Here is a 19,073-nt window from a genome sequence, read left to right on the forward strand (position 1 = left end):
AAATGGTCACAGACAAGCTTAATCTTTATGGATATGCAAAATGACAGTTAACACTCATGAAAACATTATTAAGGAAATATACTCTGCAATGGTGACGTTACATACATCTAGGCTCAGGATTATTTAGTGCAGTGATTAGACATCAATTGGATTATTATAAATCAAAGTCCAAACTCAAAATGAGTTGACATTTTGTTGTTTTGATATATTTTAAATCACTGTCCATGACATAATCTGATGATGACCTTCTCAAGATTTGGAGGGTTTTGCTTAAATTTGACCAAAAGATGTTAAACACTGTTAAGCAGTATGAGTCCATATTGTGGAGTGGTATAGCCTCACAGTGGAGATCTGCAGAGGTGGAGCCTCACAGTGGAGGTCTGCAGAGGTGGAGCCTCACAGTGGAGGTCTGCAGCCGGACTGTCTTGTAAATTACCAACACTTTGTGGAGCATCCCTACCAGAGTTCATGCAGTGTCACTCCCTATATCCAATCTAATGTAGCTAAGTAGGATAGCTAAGAACGCATATATATATATATATATATATATCTCTCAAATAGGACAAAATAACTCATCTCCATGATGTGGCCAGAAACATCTGGGCCAACATATCGGCCTGTGCATGTCATTTATTCGCAAGATGCAGTGAGTTGTGTTTTAGGGAACATCTGGCAGCACTGCTCCTGTATAGTCGTGCAAAAATAATGACAGTTGAAAAGTGTTAAAGATCTCAATCTACAATTCAGTGTAGTGAGGAATTTTATGGATTTTAGGAAACTGCCAGCTGTGAGAGACCTCTCACCATGTAAAGCCAAGTCTCTTCTTAGCATCTTGAATATCTACAGTTTCATTGAGCTTTTTCACACTGTGTGTAACACCAGACACATATTTGGGCATTTGAGCTCCAGTGCAGTCCTGAACAAGGTAGCTCGGTCTGACTCCATTAAAAACAGGCCCCAGTCCTCCTCCGATCCCTTCCTTTGCAGCTTTACAAAGCGGGAACACATTTCTCTGAGCCTCCGCCGCTTTGTTGATGACCTGCCGGGAATACTGCTGAAACTGGTTTTCCTCTTCAGCGACAAGTTCGGCCTTCTTCACGTCATACTCGTATTCCTCTTTTCTTAGCCGCAGATGTTTTTCTTCCTTTTCAGCCTGGTTTTCAAAGACAAAAAAAATGACATGCAAGTTTTCCTTCAGAGAAGAAGCTCAAACTAAAACATGAGATTTCAAATGATGCAGTGGACGATGTTTGAACAATACCGTTTGTCCTGCATAGAAGTCCTGTAGTTTTCTCCTGTCGTCTTTGATTTTCTGAGCCTTGAGTTGCTGTTTCTCCGAAAATATTCTGTCAGCTTCTTTCTTGGCCTGGAGTGCGTCTTTGTTGAGCTGTTCTGCCTTCTTCTCCTCCTGCTCCTTTTCTTTCATCTAATGAAAAAAAGTTTCTGTTTCACAAGTTTTACAATTCTGCTACCTGACCCTGGATTTACTTTGCATGAGTTTCAGGTGAAGCAGGATTTAATAAGAAGAAAAGAAAAAAAACGAAAAATGGGTTATAAAAATGACCCAGATGCATCTTTAAATATTGTTTTACCATGAGTTCTCTGTGCTCGGCGATTGACTTTAGCATCGTGGCCTTCTTCTCGTACTCCTCCCACTGCTGTTGTGCTTGCCTCGCCTCCTGCTCAGCGACAGCCTTTGCAATCCTCTGCTCTTCATCCACAGTTTGCTCCTGCTGTTTCACCGTCAGATTGTCCAAGATCCTTTCTCTGCGTGACTGGGCCTCACTTTGAAATGCAAAAAACACACAAATATATAAATGATAACTCGCTGTATAGTACAGATATCAACACAGTTTTTTAAAAACTGTGTTTCTGGTTCTTACTTAAACAATTCCTTTTCTTTGTCTTTTCGCAGCCTCATCATTTTTTGTTTTGCAGAGAGAAAAAGTTTCCGCTGCTGCTCTTCAGCTTCTCGTTTTTGTTCATTGGCTGCTTTAATAAGATTCCTATTGGTGAGATGCTCCTGCAAAAAAAAAAGAAGTTTAATATAGTGTGTATGTGTGATGGATGAGGATACACATTCTAACTAAGCTGTGCTACTCAGATGCTACCAGGTGAGCTTGCATGAGCTCCCTCTTCTGCTCCTTCTGTCTCTTTTCCTCCATTCTTTGCTCCCACTGATAGATCTCTTGAAGCTGTTGGGTTTCCTCTCCCTCCTTCTTGTTCTCTTTCTTCTCCTGCTCTCTCAGTTGCTTAACTTCCTTGATCCTAAAGAGATGAAATTATCTTAACACGAGACCAAACACTGTCCAACTCTTCTGGCTCTTCCATGAAATAAAAAGCAGCTTTTGGGGTCTGAATTGAGACTAACTGGGTTTTCAGGTCCTCTGCAACAGCCTGTTTTTCAAGCTTTTTCTCGAGTGCTTTCTCCTGGTCCTTCCTTTTGGCCTCGTCCTCTCTGATCATCACCACATCTATGTAATGTTTCTCCACATCTTTGGAGGCACTCTGGATCCTTTGCTTCAGTTCAATCTGAGCTTCCCTCTCCTTCAGCACCTCTGTCAACAAAAGTGCACCCTGTGGAGGTAGAAACCTGTATGTCAAAAGCCTGAACATGTAAGAAAATGGAGACAATAATTCACAATACTAACATGTAGTCCTTTAACACGGTCTGTTTGGAAGTACAGCTGAGTCTTTGCTTTTTCGATGGCCTCTTTCCTCTTCTGCTCCTTGTATTCAGCCTCTTCTTTATCGAGTTGTTTTCTTTTCTCCTCCTCAATCTGCTCCCGAATCTTTTTCGCCTCTAGCTTTTTTTGCCTTTGACCCTTTAACATATGTCAACATGTGTTAACTTGCAGTGTAAGTAGTGCATTTTGCAAATGTACATCAAATCTTGAATCTGTGCAAACAACTTACAGCGATGGTATTGGTCCATGTCTTCACCACCTCCTTTGAATGCAAATAGAGCTTTTCTCTCTCCTTTGCTTCCTCTCTCAAACTCTCCTTTTCTCTATTCACTTGGTTCAGTTGGTCTTGAATTCTCTGCCACTCAGCCTTGTTTAAGACAGTGACTTGATGCAGGTCTGCAGGCTTGATCATTTTATTGGCTTCATCAGCTGAAAGGATTAAACATAAGGAGAAAATAACCCCAAAAAATCAGTCATATATACAAAGGGATTTAAATTGTGTACCGTCGATTTGTGTCTTTTGTGGACTGTCCTGACTCCTGACCAATAAAAAAAGAGTAATCAAGATCCCACCAAGAATGTTATCTCTTGTTTAAATAATCGGTATTGTCTTGTTTTCCCCCAAAAAAATAATAGACTAATTTTGAAGATGTCTTAACAAATTAGAAGTTTTAAATCTAATGCATGAATTCCTCGAATTGTATCTCGAGATCTTTTGGCATTTGAAACGATTAATAAAAATACTATAATAATTATAATCTATTGATGATAATAATAATAGCCTATCAGTCAATATAATTATTCAAACGTACACAATCAGAAAATCTTAAGTTGTTTTGGGGATTTTTAATTCCTTAAATCTTGACTTTGACAGGACATAAAGGTAATATAGGATACATTAGCCTAACATCATAGACTGTAATGAAACACTGCACAGTAAATAAAGGAAGAGGAAAGATGATTTTAAAAACTACAGTTTCTTTTATTGTTCTGAATTGTTAAATTTAACGCGACTTTCAGATTGTTTTTACCAACAGTTGGTTTGTTTGCTACAAAACCCAGCCGACTCACAGAAAGATAAGCTCTCACCTCTCCTACTGGAGCCTCTTCGTCGACCGTACTGAACCTCCGCTGCCATTTGACAAACAACTTTAAAAAGTGGACAAATTCTACTCTGAATGAAGCTGTTTCTAACAAGAAATATCTTGCTTGAATTCTTTCCACAAAGCTGTGTCAGTGTCCTCATTTGTTGCGCCGTATCCAGGCAACAGTTAAACCAATCAGAAGCCTTTCCCATAGTGAACGACAGGTGACGCTGTGTGCCGGGCCTCAATTCTATATCAATCTGATCCCATCAGAGCCCTCTCTGTTCAGGACCTTATACTGTACTAATAAGAGGTAATCAGACATTTAAGGTTGAAGTTGAAATGTTAAAATATGTAAGGCCTATAAGCTCAAACAATGAGTGTTAAAGATCTAACTTTTAATGTAGGCTACTCAAAATTACCAAAAGTGGTATAGTTGATTTTTTATTTTTTTATTTAGCCTTTAATATTTTTGGGATGTATGCCTAATCAGTGATTCATTTATATGTTCATCACATATTTCAATCACTTTATGTAGGCTACTCGTAGTGAGCTTAGTTTTTTTTTTTTTTTAAATAATATACTTTTAAAATTTTAGAAAATGAAAGGCCTGTAAAGATGAGGCACATAATATTTTAGGGTTGCTTTGCTGCTTCTACACTGGATGCATTGTTTTGTGGAGATGGAGATTCCCACTGAAAAATGACAAACATTATCCTCTGGGTGGCCTAACAACTAAAATGTGTGCTATATATTTTCATTGAGAAGTGTGGTTTAGTGTGCATTGTGCACCACTTAGGACTTCAGCAATCAAACTTCAATAGGCCTACATGATTTCAACACCTTATAGTGTATATCAAAGACCTACTTCATAAAAGTTTACATCATTATTTTCATGTTTTCTTAATATTTTGCACATGCCTTTCTTAATATGGAATAAGTCTGCTAACATACAGAGAAAGTCAACATGAACATGGAATTGGTGTAAGCCTCATAGCATATTAGTCCAGCTGTATTCCTATGACAAACTTTTAAAATAAGCTAAGTGAACAAAATAATATGACAATACATTAAGGATTTAAGCAGGACGCCATGTTATTCCCCTGGTTTACGCAAAATAGACTTGACACAAACATTACTACAAACATTTGATTTCAATTTTAGTGTTGAAGCAGATACGACTAATTGTGTAAGTAAGGCAGCATGGTAAACTACTGAACTTGTTTAAGTGTGTGTGTGTGTGTGTGTGTGTGTGTGTGTGTGTGTGTGTGTGTGTGTGTGTGTGTGTGTGTGTGTGTGTGTGTGTGTGTGTGTGTGTGTGTGTGTGTGTGTGTGTGTGTGTGTGTGTGTGTGTGTTGGGGGGGCGCTGTCATGTGCAGCCTATAATGAATCAGGAGAGGAGCAGCGTCTGTTAAATTAGGAGTGAACAGAATGGACTCTCCTGAACTCAAACAAGCGAACATATTAACAAGTTTGGCCACTAAAGTCATTTACTTCAATCATATTTGATGTCAGTAGCTTTATGTGCATAGTGTGCGAGGTTACAGCATGCCAATAACAATACACTAAGAAACCATCACAGGAGATAAAGATACACAACTGACTGAACATAAAGTAATAAACATTTCATGCTTCTTCCTGTCATTTCAAAGTACTACATAAATAAATAGCCTTTGACAATTGCTACCCAACTGCGTTTATATGACATCTAGCCTAGTTGCTTTGCAGATTAAGCTTGGGCATGTTAAACACATAGGTTTGATTTGATTGCAATGAGGACTTGCAATGAGCTTCGTCTACAGTAAAAAAAAAAAAAAAAATACAAATACAAGTTTTAAAAAAGACAAGAAACGATTCCTATTTCCACTGCTGGTGATGAAACTTGTTTTTTGAACTGGTCTCCAGTAGTCGGGAGAGTCGGGATGGCCTTCTTTCTGTGACGTCAGAGCAGGAGATGTGAGAGGCGGGTTCAGAGAGGGGGGCTGGCGTAAATCTAACATAACCATTCAAAACCCAACAGAGGGAAAAGAACTTTCCGTATCCATCACACCACTTCACCGAGGCACCAGCAGCACGACCAGCAGAAACAACTTACCCATAAAGCGATCAAGATGGCCCCTATCTCCATCAAGACTGTTTTAATCAGTGAAAGTGTGGACCCCCGCTGCAGGGCCATCCTGGAGGAAAATGGCATCCGAGTGACGGAGAAACAGAACATGAAGAAAGATGACCTAATGGCGGAGATAAAGGTAAGATCTGCAGCCAGTAGTCACAATAAGTGCAACATTACACGTGAATCCATTGTATTGTTTAATGTCTACTCTGCAGCAGAAAGTTTAGGTGCTAATGTTAGCATCATTGTAAAAGCTGGTGCTTTTTTTTGCCCCCGCGCTTGTCATGGGAGAAATGTTTAAAACGAATCAATAAGGATTTGTGCTTTTCTTATATTCAAAGTTTAATGGAAGGTGTGTGTGTGTGTGTGTGTGTGTGTGTGTGTGTGTGTGTGTGTGTGTGTGTGTGTGTGTGTGTGTGTGTGTGTGTGTGTGTGTGTGTGTGTGTGTGTGTGTGTGTGTGTGTGTGTGTGTGTGTGTGTGTGTGTGTGTGTGTGTGTGTGAACGGGCCAGACACGTTTTGTAAAAGCTGAGGTGACTGTAAAGTTAGTACCGCCCCTTGAGAAGCTGATGCAACTCATCCCTGACTTTACAGATTCTCCCATCACTCTGACTCAGTACCATATGCTGCAGGCTTTCAGCAGAATAATGCAGTGGATGTGCATGGATCCAAAGAGTAATATTTACCTCTAATATTAGATGATGTGTCAGATAACAAACAATGGATTTGTTCTCATTAAAAGTGAGTGTAGCCTGGCTTACTGTTTGGCAAAGAATTAGCCATTTGATCCAGATTGAAAACGAAAGACCCTTCTCTGGTTACCCATAAACCATTAAAGGACACTAGAGTGGTGTAAGATTTTGAAAAACTATTGCAGAAAAACTGAATCAATACTCCAAAGATATCGCCCCTAGTTTATATTAATCAGGAAAACAAAAAAAGATGAATTTTCATTTTTGTTGCCCCAGAATTTTCTCTGAAGCTTGCACACTCAAAGATATGATAAGGAGAGCAGTTTCATTGGTTGCAATCTGCAAATTCATTGTGAGATTCTCTCTGAATCCTGCACACTGATCCTTCAAAACCTCTGAAACCATACTGTGTGATAACCCTGTGTGCAATTCAGCTTTCTTCTACTTTACTTTTTTTTTTAAAGAAAATAAAATGTATATTGACTTTGGGCATTCTCCATTACTGTATTCTATGAGAATGATATGTAGCTGCAACTGGACCTCATTAAAGCTAGCAGGAGAAGTCACAAATAGAGAGAAGAATATGCAAAAATAACCTCCTATTGGGTCTGCCAAAGTATACACCAGCTAAACAAACCTCTGGATCAACGTCCCTCCACTTCCTTACACGAGAAGAAATCCTCTGACTAATGAGTTGACACACTAACTTGTTACAACAAGCAGATCACCTTCCCTGAACAGCAGATAGCCACGTTGACACAGGCCGTATTATTTTTCAAGTGGATTTTATACCCAAAATGAAACACTTTTTTTTTTAAAGGCTGTTTTGGTGGAATTGTGAAATTCTGCATTTGAGTTAGATCCAAAGCAAGAAAAACACATGAGCGTTAGTTTAAACAGAGAAAAAAAAGTTCCCAGTTTGGGATAATTTGAGTTGACATGAATCTAGTGGAACTATTTCAAGTACCAAAACCATATTTCTGACACAAGACGAGGTTATAATGAGAGTTTCATCCTTAACATCAATAATTTTGCGTTCTCCCAGGACGGACTCATTGTTTCTCTTTGGACTAACTTGTTTGCTTTTCTCTTCATCCTAGAACTATGACGGCCTCGTGGTTAGATCTGCAACCAAGGTAACGGCTGACGTCATTGATGCTGCTGATAATCTAAAAATCATTGGGAGAGCGGGGACCGGTGTGGACAACGTGGATGTTGATGCTGCCACTAAGAAGGGTATTATTGTCATGAAGTGAGTCTGTGATCAGTGCAAACTAAACACATGTTTCACTGTGTCTTGCACTGTTCAATAACTGTGATTTTTGTTTTTTCCCAGCACACCAAGTGGCAACACAATCAGTGCGGCGGAGCTGACATGTGCCCTGCTGATGAGCCTCTCAAGGCAAGACGTGACATGCTTTTCATGGGCAACATGCTCGGCCGCTTTTTGTATTCGTTCATGTACCTCAGACGTGTCATTATTTTTACCTTTTTTTTTTTTCTTTTTTTTTTTTTTTTTAGACACGTGCCTCAAGCCGCGATGTCCATGAAACAAGGCAACTGGGATCGCAAAAAGGTCAGCAGAGATTTGAGTTGGTTCCTGTGCTCCATTTGAATGCCTGCGCACATAAAGCGATTCACTGTTGCATGATTGGCTCCATTGTCTTCTTGCCCGTCATTGCTGATCAGAAGTGACACCTCTCAGTTGTTGTTCAGTTTTGTAATCTTTTTTCTTTCTCATTTTGCAGTTCATGGGTGCAGAGCTGTATGGAAAGGTTCTTGGAATAGTCGGTCTTGGAAGAATAGGAAAGGAAGTCGCCTCAAGAATGCAGTCATTTGGCATGAGGGTAAGTAACCAGATTATACATGACAAAGAGGGTGCACCTTCAATTCATTTATGGTAAATTGTTCCTTTAATAAATTGATGAAACAGATTCTCTCTCTCTCTCTCCCTCTCTCTCTCTCTCTCTCTCTCTCTCTCTCTCTCTCTCTCTTCTTAGACTATCGGCTACGATCCAATCACCCCTCCTGAGGTGACAGCCAGCTGGGGGGTGGAGCAGATGTCTCTGGAGCAGCTCTGGCCGCTGTGTGACTACATCACAGTCCACACTCCCCTGATCCCCTCTACTGTCGGTGAGTTACTCACACGTTCTTCAAACTATATAATAATAATAATAAAGTTTATTTATAAAGCACTTATCAAAACCAACGTCACAGTGCTTTACAGAAAAAAGAAAAATCCCAACAGTCAAACACACAACAATAAAATCCTATTAAAAAAGCATGAAAATTAAAACAACAGTGCAGCAATCATCCAATGAACAGAGAAAAGAGAAACAACCGAGACAAAGATTGGCTAAAGTTAACAGTAAAACATCATTTACAACATCATGAAACAAGGATTATAAGAAGGCCTTCCGATAAAAATATGTTTTTAAAAGAAGATACCGATGCAGCTCGTCTGAGATCCTCAGGCAGGTCGTTCCACAGCCGAGGAGCCCGAGCTACAAATGCTCGATCTCCTTTAGTTTTCAAGTTTGAGGTGTGAACAGTTAGGAGATTCCTGCCTGAGGACCTCAGGCTGCGCACTGGCAAACTGAAATTGTAATTAGAAATGTGAGATTTGGTTTTCAATGGCTCTTTTTTTCCCCCTCCCTAGGTTTGCTCAATGATAAATCATTTGCTAAATGTAAGACAGGAGTGAAGGTTGTGAACTGTGCACGAGGAGGCATCATAGACGAGGATGCTCTCCTCAGGGCGCTGCAGACCGGACAGTGTGGAGGAGCGGGGCTCGATGTCTTTGTTGAGGCAAGATCACTAAAGCATGTCCTCACACAACTAACAGTTCACTTTATGCAATGACAGAAGCTTCTTCTAGAAAACTGATGATCACTCATTGCAGCTAATAAAAGAGATGCTGTAGTTCACATCTTACTCTGTGTGCATGTTTTGGTGACAGGAGCCGCCTAAGAATCGCTCACTGATCGACCATCCTAACTGCATCAGCTGTCCTCACCTGGGAGCCAGCACCCAGGAGGCTCAGGCTCGCTGTGGGGAGGACATCGCTCTGCAGATTGTGGATATGGTGAACGGCAAGAAGCTGGTTGGAGCAGTAAGGTCTACTCTGTGTTTGTTTAACATATCCAGCTTCAAAAGAACTTCTCAGACTTTCAGTTTGTTATTGTTATAAAACATTTTAAAGGTATTTGACTGCTGCACTTTCTCATTGTGGTGGTGAACTTTTAAGTGACAGATTAGTAAACTGCTGATCGTCGTCACTGCAACAATCATAGTGGCTGTCTTTGTGGAAATCTGTGTGTCACAGATGGTGGAGATAAGCATGTAAACATTCAGTCATTTAGGTAGAATATGTGACTCATTTAGTCAGATAAAGAAGTTAAAGTGGCTCTAAAATAAATTAAATGTCTGAAAGAGGACAAAAGACACCATTATGAGTTTTTAAATACGAAAGGATTGACAAAGAAATTGGAATGGTCTTACTGGGGTCTTCTAAATATTCTTCATTCACAGCTTTTGCCAATATATTTGGATTTGAAAGTGTCTTATGCATCACTTGACACATGACTCATCAAATATCATCAAAATGTGTGTGACCAAAGTGCATCAGAGCAGCTTAGCAAAATACATAGGCTAATTTTGATCCTGAATTTGTGTTGTATATGTCTCTACTGTTATTTGAGGCTTTCATGTTGAAAAGCCACAAAACGTTTCAGCCAGTTATTGTGACACAGTGAACATATGCTTTTAAATTCCATGATGACATACTGTTCCTAAAAGTTCTCTGTTTTCATGTCTCTTCCGTTTTTTTTTTTTGTTGTTTTTTTTAAAGGTAAATGCACAGGTTTTGGCCAGCACGTTCTCCCAGGATTCAAACCAGCTGATCAAACTGGGTGAAGCTGTCGGAGCAGTGCTGCAGTCATGCGCTGCTGCTGAGAAACCATTCAGTCATGTCAAAATCACCACTCAAGGTAAAAACAAACTGGTCCAACCAGTTTGTGGTTAACAAAAGGTTATTTTTGGGGATAATATATATGGAGCCCTCTGGTGGCATGATTGTGAAACAGCAGCTGCCTTTATGTTAGACCAGCGAGTTGCAAACAACATAAGTTTGCAACTTTATGAAAATGCATTTTCCGATTTTGTACTTGCTTACTGCGACAGTGAACATTTAAACTGTTTTCTCTAAACCAGGGGATTGCATGAAGTCCTCCACTGGCTTCATGACTTCTTCAGTCCTTGTTGGACTCCTGAATCCTAAATCTGGCTGCTGCCCGAATCTCATAAACGTACTGAGCCTTGCCAAGGAGTCTGGAATCACGGTACAGCCGCAACATTTTCTGGCAGTTGCATGAAAATGACAAGTATCTAGAAATAAAATGACTACATGTGTGAACTAACTCCCCAGGTCAACCAGAGCCACTGTGCATCAGACGAGGCGTCCAGCGGTGTGTGTAAGGTGGAGGTCATGTCAAATGGCTGTAGCTACAAAGCCAGTGGTTCAGTTCAAGGTGGTGTGCCGGTGCTGCTGGAGCTGAGTGAAAGTGTGTTCAGGCAGCCCGTCTCTCTTACCGGAAATCTACTGTTCTTTAAGGCCTCCGCAAACCCTCAGCTCCTCTCCTCCGTGGCTGGTAAGAATTGAACCTCTTATGTTTATGGGATGACGTAAGTAAAGCTAACAACCTCCATAGAATTTTAGTTTGTAATTTCACTTGATGGTAGTGGTGAAATGGATCACAGTTGATCAGGTTCTGGATCTATTTTCTGGAACACGTGTCAAATTTGGGGTCGTGTGGGGAGCTGGAGCCGATTCCAGCTGCCATTAGGAAAGAGGCAGGGTTCTCTTGAAATATATTTTTATGAAAGGTTTTCACGGACTTTCACACAGAAATAGTCTGTGAAGTGTATTTTTACTCTTAATCAGACGCTGCTTAAACTTTTCTTCATTTCAGCTCATTGTGTCTGAAATAATCATATAATAAAAAAATTTCAGCAGGGAAATGTCTGTAGTCAATCAGATGTCTTCTTCCTATTCAGCCAATCACAGTAGCGTAGATTCAAACGTATGTTTTAATATGATCACTTTAGCGTTACATCTGTGCAGACAGTGACTAACCTAGCTATCAGACAATCTGTTTGAGTCATCTTTAATCTGACCAGCACAAATAGTCTCTGTGATTGTCGTACTGTATGGAAAGTTGTTTATCGTGTTGGGTATATTGACTGTGTGTTGGTTTAATTGGTGTTGAATAAACTGGTGATATTCTGGCCGATGTGTTGGGGCCGAGGCTTTTGAAGGACCCATTGTTTACTATGTTGTTGTTTGTGCTGGTCAGATTAAAGATGACCTAATTTGATTGTCTGATAGCTAGGCTAATCACTGTCTGCACAGATGTAACGCTAAAGTGATCATATTAAAACATAGGGTGCGTTCAAATTGTCATTTTTTCTGAGGAAGGTTCCTAACTGAGTGAAATGACCCAGAAGCATTTAAGTGGCGGCCATGATAAGAGATGTTCGAATTCTCTAAAAGTTAAGGAAGGGTGGGTCAATGCTCCCTTTATAACCTCCTTTAGCACAGGATACACTGGACCATCCTTTACCAAAGGAGATGAGATATGCCGCTCCACAATTACTTGCGGCCGCAACATTTAAAGCGAGTCGCGCATCCGACCGTTCACGGAAATGAACGATGATCGTAAAGTGACACAGATCATGTAAGGGATAAAAAGATAAGAGACATTTATATCAGATGAAGTTTTATTCAACATATTTCATTCACTTAAGAATACTTTGTGCAGTTGTACATTTGTATGCTTAAAACATTATGTGTAAGATATTTACATAAATGTTACAATGAATTTCATACAAACATATTTATGTTGATGTTGATTTCTGATTGGACAGGAAGCTGATGGTTTCACTTTTGTTACTCGTAGCCTTGTAGTCTATATTTATTTGATTTCAATCCCAACCTTGTGGTGATCAGGATTATTTCACCAGTATGAAGGCACAGGGGAAAGTTTTTTAGATGTGTTTTTTGTAGTCCATTATCTGAACATTGTAGTTTCACCACGGCAGACCCACGTCATTAACCTCCGCCGGCCCGTCATATTTAATGACGTGGCCTAGTGGAAATGTGGTCGGATTGTCAGAGCAACGAGATGACCTTTCCTTAAGTCCTTTATGAATTCTCCTAACATCTTTCCTTGACCTCATGATGTTTTCCCCGGGGTTAAGGTAAAGTGGATAGTGAAAGGAGATAGGAGGGACAATTCGAACGCACCCATACCCTTGAATCTACGCTCCTGTGATTGGCTGAATAGGAAGGAGACATCTGATTGGCTACAGACATTTCCCTGCTGAAAAAAATGTATTTGTGAATCTAACCACGACAGGGGAGTCTCAAAAGTCCCACACACAAAAGAAGTGTGGTTCACAAATGACAAACAGTTTGTAAATGCATACTGAACAGTTTTTATATAAATGTAACAAGATACAAATGTGTTTTTTAAATATTTATGTATATTAAATATTTGTGGATTTCTATTACATGTATACAAAACCTTAAATAATAATCACAGTATACAGTGCAAAAGAAATTGTAACTGAACAACTGAAGGATTTAGATTTTCCTCTTTTGTATTTCTAAATCTGCCAAACTTTGGAAGCCTTTTCTCAACTGTGCAACTGTCTTTTGCGTCTTGATAATTTAGCTGTATATTTTTCTTTAACTTCTCTAAAAAATATGCCTTTATGGCCCTAGTTTTGGTGTTGAACAGATATCTCTTGTACTATTTTTCTTTTGACATGAATAAACAACATTTTTGCTAAGTACACATCTCAACTTTACAAAGCCTCCTTAAAGATTTATTATCTTCAGTGTTGCAGTGAAACACAAAGACAAACTACTTTATCTGTATCTACTTTAACTTTAAATCAAGTGAAGGTGATCATTATGGTTCAGGTGGTTAAGCACTATCATTTCCATGTGGATGAAAGGTTGATTTATGACCTTTTGAGGAGTGAGTGCTTTTTGTGGAGAGTTAAAAATCACACCTATTCACTCTGTCATTGTTTTTGTTTAGGATGTCTGGCCTCAGAGGGAGTGGAGATTGAGTCCTTCAGTGCTCCGGCAGACCGCACCGGGGATCTGTGGTACTGTGTGGGGATCTCCTCCCTCCTCCGTGACCTCGGTGCCTTGAAGCCTCTGGTGAAGGATGCTGCACAGCTCACCGTTTAAATACCAGTGGAAAAAGCTACGTGGAGAAATCTCCACATTCTTAAGAGTGTCTAACCTCAATGACCTATCTTGGTCTCTATGTTTACAACTAACAACTTGTTTAGAAGTTGAACTTTTGATAACATTCCAGTGTTTAGATGGTTAACATGCACTTTGTTTGAGTAAATCAAAATGAGATGATTCTGTCATGTGCTGTGTGAAATAATAAAGTACACTAACTCAAACTACTGTAAGAACACTTTTTAAGTTATTTTCAGTTGAGAGTTTTATATTTCCTTTAACAAACTTCACACTTTCATCCTGTCAATAACCAACACAACAGACCTTAAAACTCCCTTTTTTGTTTAAAACGTCATTTAGTTTGGTATCTAAGGCGATTCATTTTTATACTTGGCTTGTCGTTTTTAGTAGTAGCCTATCGTTTTTTTATTAGACATTTCTTTTGACAGGTTATCTCTTTAAGACTGGTTCTTTAAGGTTGTACCTTACTTTAAGTATTTGAAATATTTAACATTACAGTACATTTCATTCAGGGTTTATTTCAATGTGCACCACCATGGGCAACATCATACTTGTATTGCCAAAAATGAACCCAACAGAAATTCTCCTTTCTTGAATATCTTCTCTTTTCTGAATAAAAATAGGCTACTCATAGTCAATCAATCAAACTTTATTTATATAGCACCTTTCAGACAAATTAAATTGCAGTTCAGAGGGCTTTACAAGAGTGCAGAAAAGTTATTGACGAAAAAAGTAGTTTCTAAAATCATTGAGAGACTAATGCACACCAATAAGAATTTAAAAAATATATATAAAAATAAAATATGAAACATAAAAGCAATAAGATATTAAAATTAATACATAGGAGAAGAATATTTAAAATTGTAGTAGGATAAAAAAGACAAAACAATAATGTTAAGATTTGAATTGCAAATACAACTTTCACTGACCAAAAAAAAGCCTTGTTAAAGACTATCCAGATAAGACCTTATCCACCCTATTTTCTTGTTTTATAAATAAATGAAAACCTAATATTTTATGCATCGATTCAGATTTCATGTTCATTTCCTATTAAAAAAAAAAAGTACCATGAGACCAGCTCATGTGGTCTGAGATCTTGTGTAGGCCTATGTATGAATGAATATTGTGCACTGTGCTGGTAATCCTCGTTAGGATTAGGTAAAGCCTTGGCCGTCCTGGAATTGGGTTCAAAATGCCATGGCAACGACAAGAAAAGGGTGAACCATGAATGGGGAACAGTGGCTTCATGTTGTGCTGCACAGAAGGCGATGCTGTTTTGTATAAGATTTGCTTTCTGTTAGCGCCCTCCGTGAATGCCTCACCAGACTTGAGTGTGGATGGAGGTTATATTTAGCGCTAGACCCAGGGAGGAAAAAAGAATCGCGGTGTTGACGGTGATTCCTCTGAATGGTTGAGTGGTTTTGTCAAGGACCTGCTGCAGGAGAGAGGGAGGAGGGGTACGGTCGATGCGCAGGAATACCAAAATAGGACCGAGCTGTGTGAGACTGTCCTGCTGGAGCTAAATTAAGAATCATCTGTTTAGGAGCGTAGCATTCAAAAAGAAGACAGAGCCGAATGTGTGTGTGAACAGCACAGGGCATTCATGGAAACAAGGTTAAAGGTAAACCTTTGCTTGTTTGTTTGTTTGTTTTCGAGCTGATTGAAGCCTTTTCTTTTAAATTAAAAGGACACTCACACTGACTTGGGAACGCGACACCTTGATATTGCTTCGTTTTTCCTACAGCAGAGAATTTGAGCACTGACATGTTTTCATTCTTGCAGATACAATGTCACATATCCATGAGATCTACACATACGACTTCTGTGATGGAGACCACACAGCAGAGCTCCTGGATGCGTTCAGGCATTTCTACATGAACGGCCTCTTCACGGACGTGTCTCTACAATGTGGAGAGTCCGGCCAGGTGTTCAACTGTCACAAGGCTCTGCTGTCAGCCCGCAGCTCCTATTTCAAAGTCATGTTCACAGCTGATATGAGGGAGAGGTCCAACAGAGTCATAAAGCTGACTGGGGTGGACTGCATTGTCCTCGGTGCTCTGTTGAACTATGTGTACACGGCTCAGGTGCGCATCACTGAAAGCAACGTGCAAAGCCTGCTGGAGGCTGCAGACCTCCTGCAGTTTCTCTCCGTCAAACAAGCATGTGAGGAGTTCCTCACTCGCCTCCTGGATGTGGGGAACTGCCTGGGCATGCACGCTTTTGCACAGCTGCACCTGTGTCCCGGCCTGGAGAGGGAGGCCCGCAGGGTGACGCTGAGTTGCTTCACAGAGCTTATTCAGCAGGAGGAGTTCCTGGAGCTGGATCATGAGAGGATCAGATCGGTCTTGGTGGCTCAGAGCCTCACTGTGCAGAGGGACGAGGTGTTGATAGATGCTGTAGCCATGTGGGTAACTCATGACTTGGATAACCGTGTGCACCATGCTGCAGACTTGCTGCGCTGCATCCATCTGGACTTGGACGAGATGTACTTTAAGGCTTCTCTAGAGGTGCAGAGACCGAGCCCGCTGACAGGGGAAGGGAAATTAAAAGCATTGATGAATCAGGCGTTAAGGTCCAATGGCAAGGATGTGTCTGCAGGTAGAAAAATGCCATCGAGCATGTACGTCATCGGTGGTTACTACTGGCACCCTCTCTGTGAAGTCCACATTTGGGATCCCATCAGCGACACCTGGGTGCAGGGAAAAGACATGCCCGACCATGCCAGAGAAAGCTACAGCGTCAGTTTACTAGGAGCAAACATCTATGTGACAGGAGGTTACAGGACGAACACTGTGGAGGCTCTGGACACGGTGTCAGTTTATAACTGTGACTACGATGAGTGGACGGAGGGTTGTCCCATGATCACAGCTAGATACTACCACTGCTCTGTGGCTTTGCACGGCTGTGTCTATGCCATCGGAGGCTACAGAGGAGGAGCACCAGAGCAGGAGACAGAATTTTATGATCCTTTGAAGAAGAAGTGGTTCCCTGTGGCAAAACTGATCCAAGGTATGCAAAATATAAAGATATACAGTATATTCAATTCAATTCAATTCAATTTATTTGTATGGGGTCAACTCATAACAAGTGTTATCTCAAGACACTTTACAAAAAGCAGGTAAAATACCTTACTCATTGTCTGTTAACATTATAAAAGAGCAGGTAAAAAGACCTTACTTATTGTTATGTTACAAAAAGCAGGTAAAAGACCTTACTCATTGCTATGTTACAAAAAGCAGGTAAAAGACCTTACTCATTGTTATGTTACAAAGACCCGGCCTATCCATCATGTCCATATATGCATTATTAAGCCAAAGAGTTAGAAAAGCAAAACTCAGGGAGTATATAACTTCATGGCACAATCTTCATCCAGTGTTGCCTAGTTGTCACTGCTTAGATGTTAAAATTTCTACATTTTGAGCCCTTTAAGGTCTTCATGTTTATGCTGGATTAAAAGCTGAGTCTATTCTTGATCTCACATCTGTTGGAGAAGATTAAGTGATTTAATTGAAACATGAACTGCTTCTAAATGTTACATGTAGTAAGATAGTTTTCACTACTGCTAGTTCCTTAGCCTGAATCTGATAATAGCAAACAACATACTGACATCAAAAGTTTTTTTCAAGATTATTTTTAATATGACATCTTGAGAGACAGAAACTGTGGGGAGAAAGAGTGAATGGGCATGCCTTGACAGAGGTTCAAAATAAGACTCCAAACAAACAAACTACAAATCTGTTAAATAATAAGAAACTGTGCGCTTACAGGTTTTCCATATCAACTCTTTAGTGACTGACATTATTATATGTGAGTAATTGATTCATTTCTATGACTTGTTTCCTTTGAAGGTGTTGGAAATGCCACTGCCTGTGTAATGGGAGACAAAATCTATGTAACTGGAGGTCACTATGGATACAGAGGAAACTGCACCTATGAAAAAATCCAGGTCTACAAACCAGATGTGAATGAGTGGAGTATCTTCACAATAAGTCCCCATCCGGGTAAGAAATAAAAAGAAGAAACAGAATGAAAAATATGCAAAAATTCTTGAGTTTTTGACTGTGATTTGTATCATCTCTCTTTTTTCTTTTTCTTCCAGAGTACGGGCTGTGTTCTGTGTCGCTTCACAACAAGCTGTATTTGGTTGGCGGGCAGACGACTATTGCCGACTGCTACGACACAGAGAGTAACGAGTGGAGACCAATATCAGTGATGAAGGAGAGGAGGATGGAGTGTGGGGCTGTGGTGATAAATGACTGTATTTATGTATCAGGAGGTTATTCCTATTCAAAAGGGACTTATCTGCAGAGTATTGAGAAATATGACCCACAGCTGGACTCCTGGGAGGTTGTTGGAACTCTTCCCAGCCCGTCAAGATCACATGGGAGTGTCTGTGTTTTCAGTGTTTAGTGTCAAACCCTTTTCAGAGGTGTCATTTGTGCCAAAAAGGTCAAATATTAACTGTATTATGTCAGGTGCACTATCACCCAATATGAAGTATGTGACCATGTTTTGCACTGGATTACTGTGTTTACAGTGCAGGTCTAACAACACTGTGAACTTAATGAAGAACACGCTCTTCACTTAATACTCAGGGGCTACACGGTTAGCATTTAAGTTAACATTTGATAATTATGTTTAGATTGAAGGAATCACCCAAAAGATCTTGTCTGAGTGCTATTTAAATTCTATTTACATTTACAATGAATCCAATTCAGACTACATGTCCAAATAAAAGTGTTTGAAAATGTTTTTAATTTGTCCACCTTGCCATTATATTGAAATTATTATTACTACCCTCATGATGTGATACCTGCTTAAATATATCAGTGTACCACATAAGGCACATTGCATATAAAGTTTAATCCTACTTTTTGTCAACCATAACTTATGTTTGGTTTAACTTGTGACTGTGAAGTTAATTTAAAGCATGACATACATGATTGGGAGTTTGTTATAACATCTATATTTGGTTTACTATGGGTGACATATAAAATAACAAAGTGTAAGAATAATGACTACAGTTAAATCAAATTAAGCTTTATCAATCGAAGAATAAAACATACAAAACAAATGTAGGAAAGGTGAACTGTTTAGACTGTAAAGGGGAAACAGCTGTGCCTGCATGAATTTAAGTATGACACGGTGTTTCTCATTACATTATTTATCATTTAACATTATCACTGATGTCCTGCATTACAGCGGCACCTTGAGG

The 19,073-nt window shown here is 39.7% G+C and overlaps 3 protein-coding genes across 3 annotated transcripts; 2 read left to right on the forward strand and 1 right to left on the reverse strand.

The window, feature by feature from the left end:
* Positions 1-22: 22 nt before the first annotated feature.
* cfap210 (cilia and flagella associated protein 210) lies at positions 23-3,933 on the reverse strand. The gene is made up of 9 exons (XM_065962375.1): positions 3,777-3,933; positions 2,917-3,116; positions 2,652-2,825; positions 2,372-2,577; positions 2,112-2,268; positions 1,884-2,023; positions 1,593-1,785; positions 1,262-1,426; positions 23-1,153 (listed from the first exon to the last, which is right to left on the reverse strand). The coding sequence occupies exons 1-9, from the start codon at positions 3,931-3,933 to the stop codon at positions 800-802; spliced, it is 1,746 nt and encodes a 581-aa protein (XP_065818447.1). The 3' UTR covers positions 23-799.
* Positions 3,934-5,743: 1,810 nt separating this feature from the next.
* phgdh (phosphoglycerate dehydrogenase) lies at positions 5,744-14,065 on the forward strand. Its single transcript, XM_020651454.3, has 12 exons — positions 5,744-6,021; positions 7,677-7,828; positions 7,913-7,978; positions 8,098-8,152; positions 8,325-8,423; positions 8,577-8,709; positions 9,236-9,384; positions 9,536-9,688; positions 10,427-10,565; positions 10,789-10,916; positions 11,003-11,225; positions 13,683-14,065. The coding sequence occupies exons 1-12, from the start codon at positions 5,884-5,886 to the stop codon at positions 13,835-13,837; spliced, it is 1,590 nt and encodes a 529-aa protein (XP_020507110.1). The 5' UTR covers positions 5,744-5,883; the 3' UTR covers positions 13,838-14,065.
* Positions 14,066-14,581: 516 nt separating this feature from the next.
* Positions 14,582-18,610, forward strand: klhl23 (kelch-like family member 23). The gene is made up of 4 exons (XM_020651487.3): positions 14,582-15,479; positions 15,641-16,867; positions 17,707-17,859; positions 17,958-18,610. The coding sequence occupies exons 2-4, from the start codon at positions 15,646-15,648 to the stop codon at positions 18,266-18,268; spliced, it is 1,686 nt and encodes a 561-aa protein (XP_020507143.1). The 5' UTR covers positions 14,582-15,479; positions 15,641-15,645; the 3' UTR covers positions 18,269-18,610.
* The last annotated feature ends 463 nt before the right edge of the window (positions 18,611-19,073 follow it).

Source organism: Labrus bergylta, chromosome 13 (assembly GCF_963930695.1).
Source record: "Labrus bergylta chromosome 13, fLabBer1.1, whole genome shotgun sequence".
Lineage (NCBI taxonomy): Eukaryota > Metazoa > Chordata > Actinopteri > Labriformes > Labridae > Labrus > Labrus bergylta.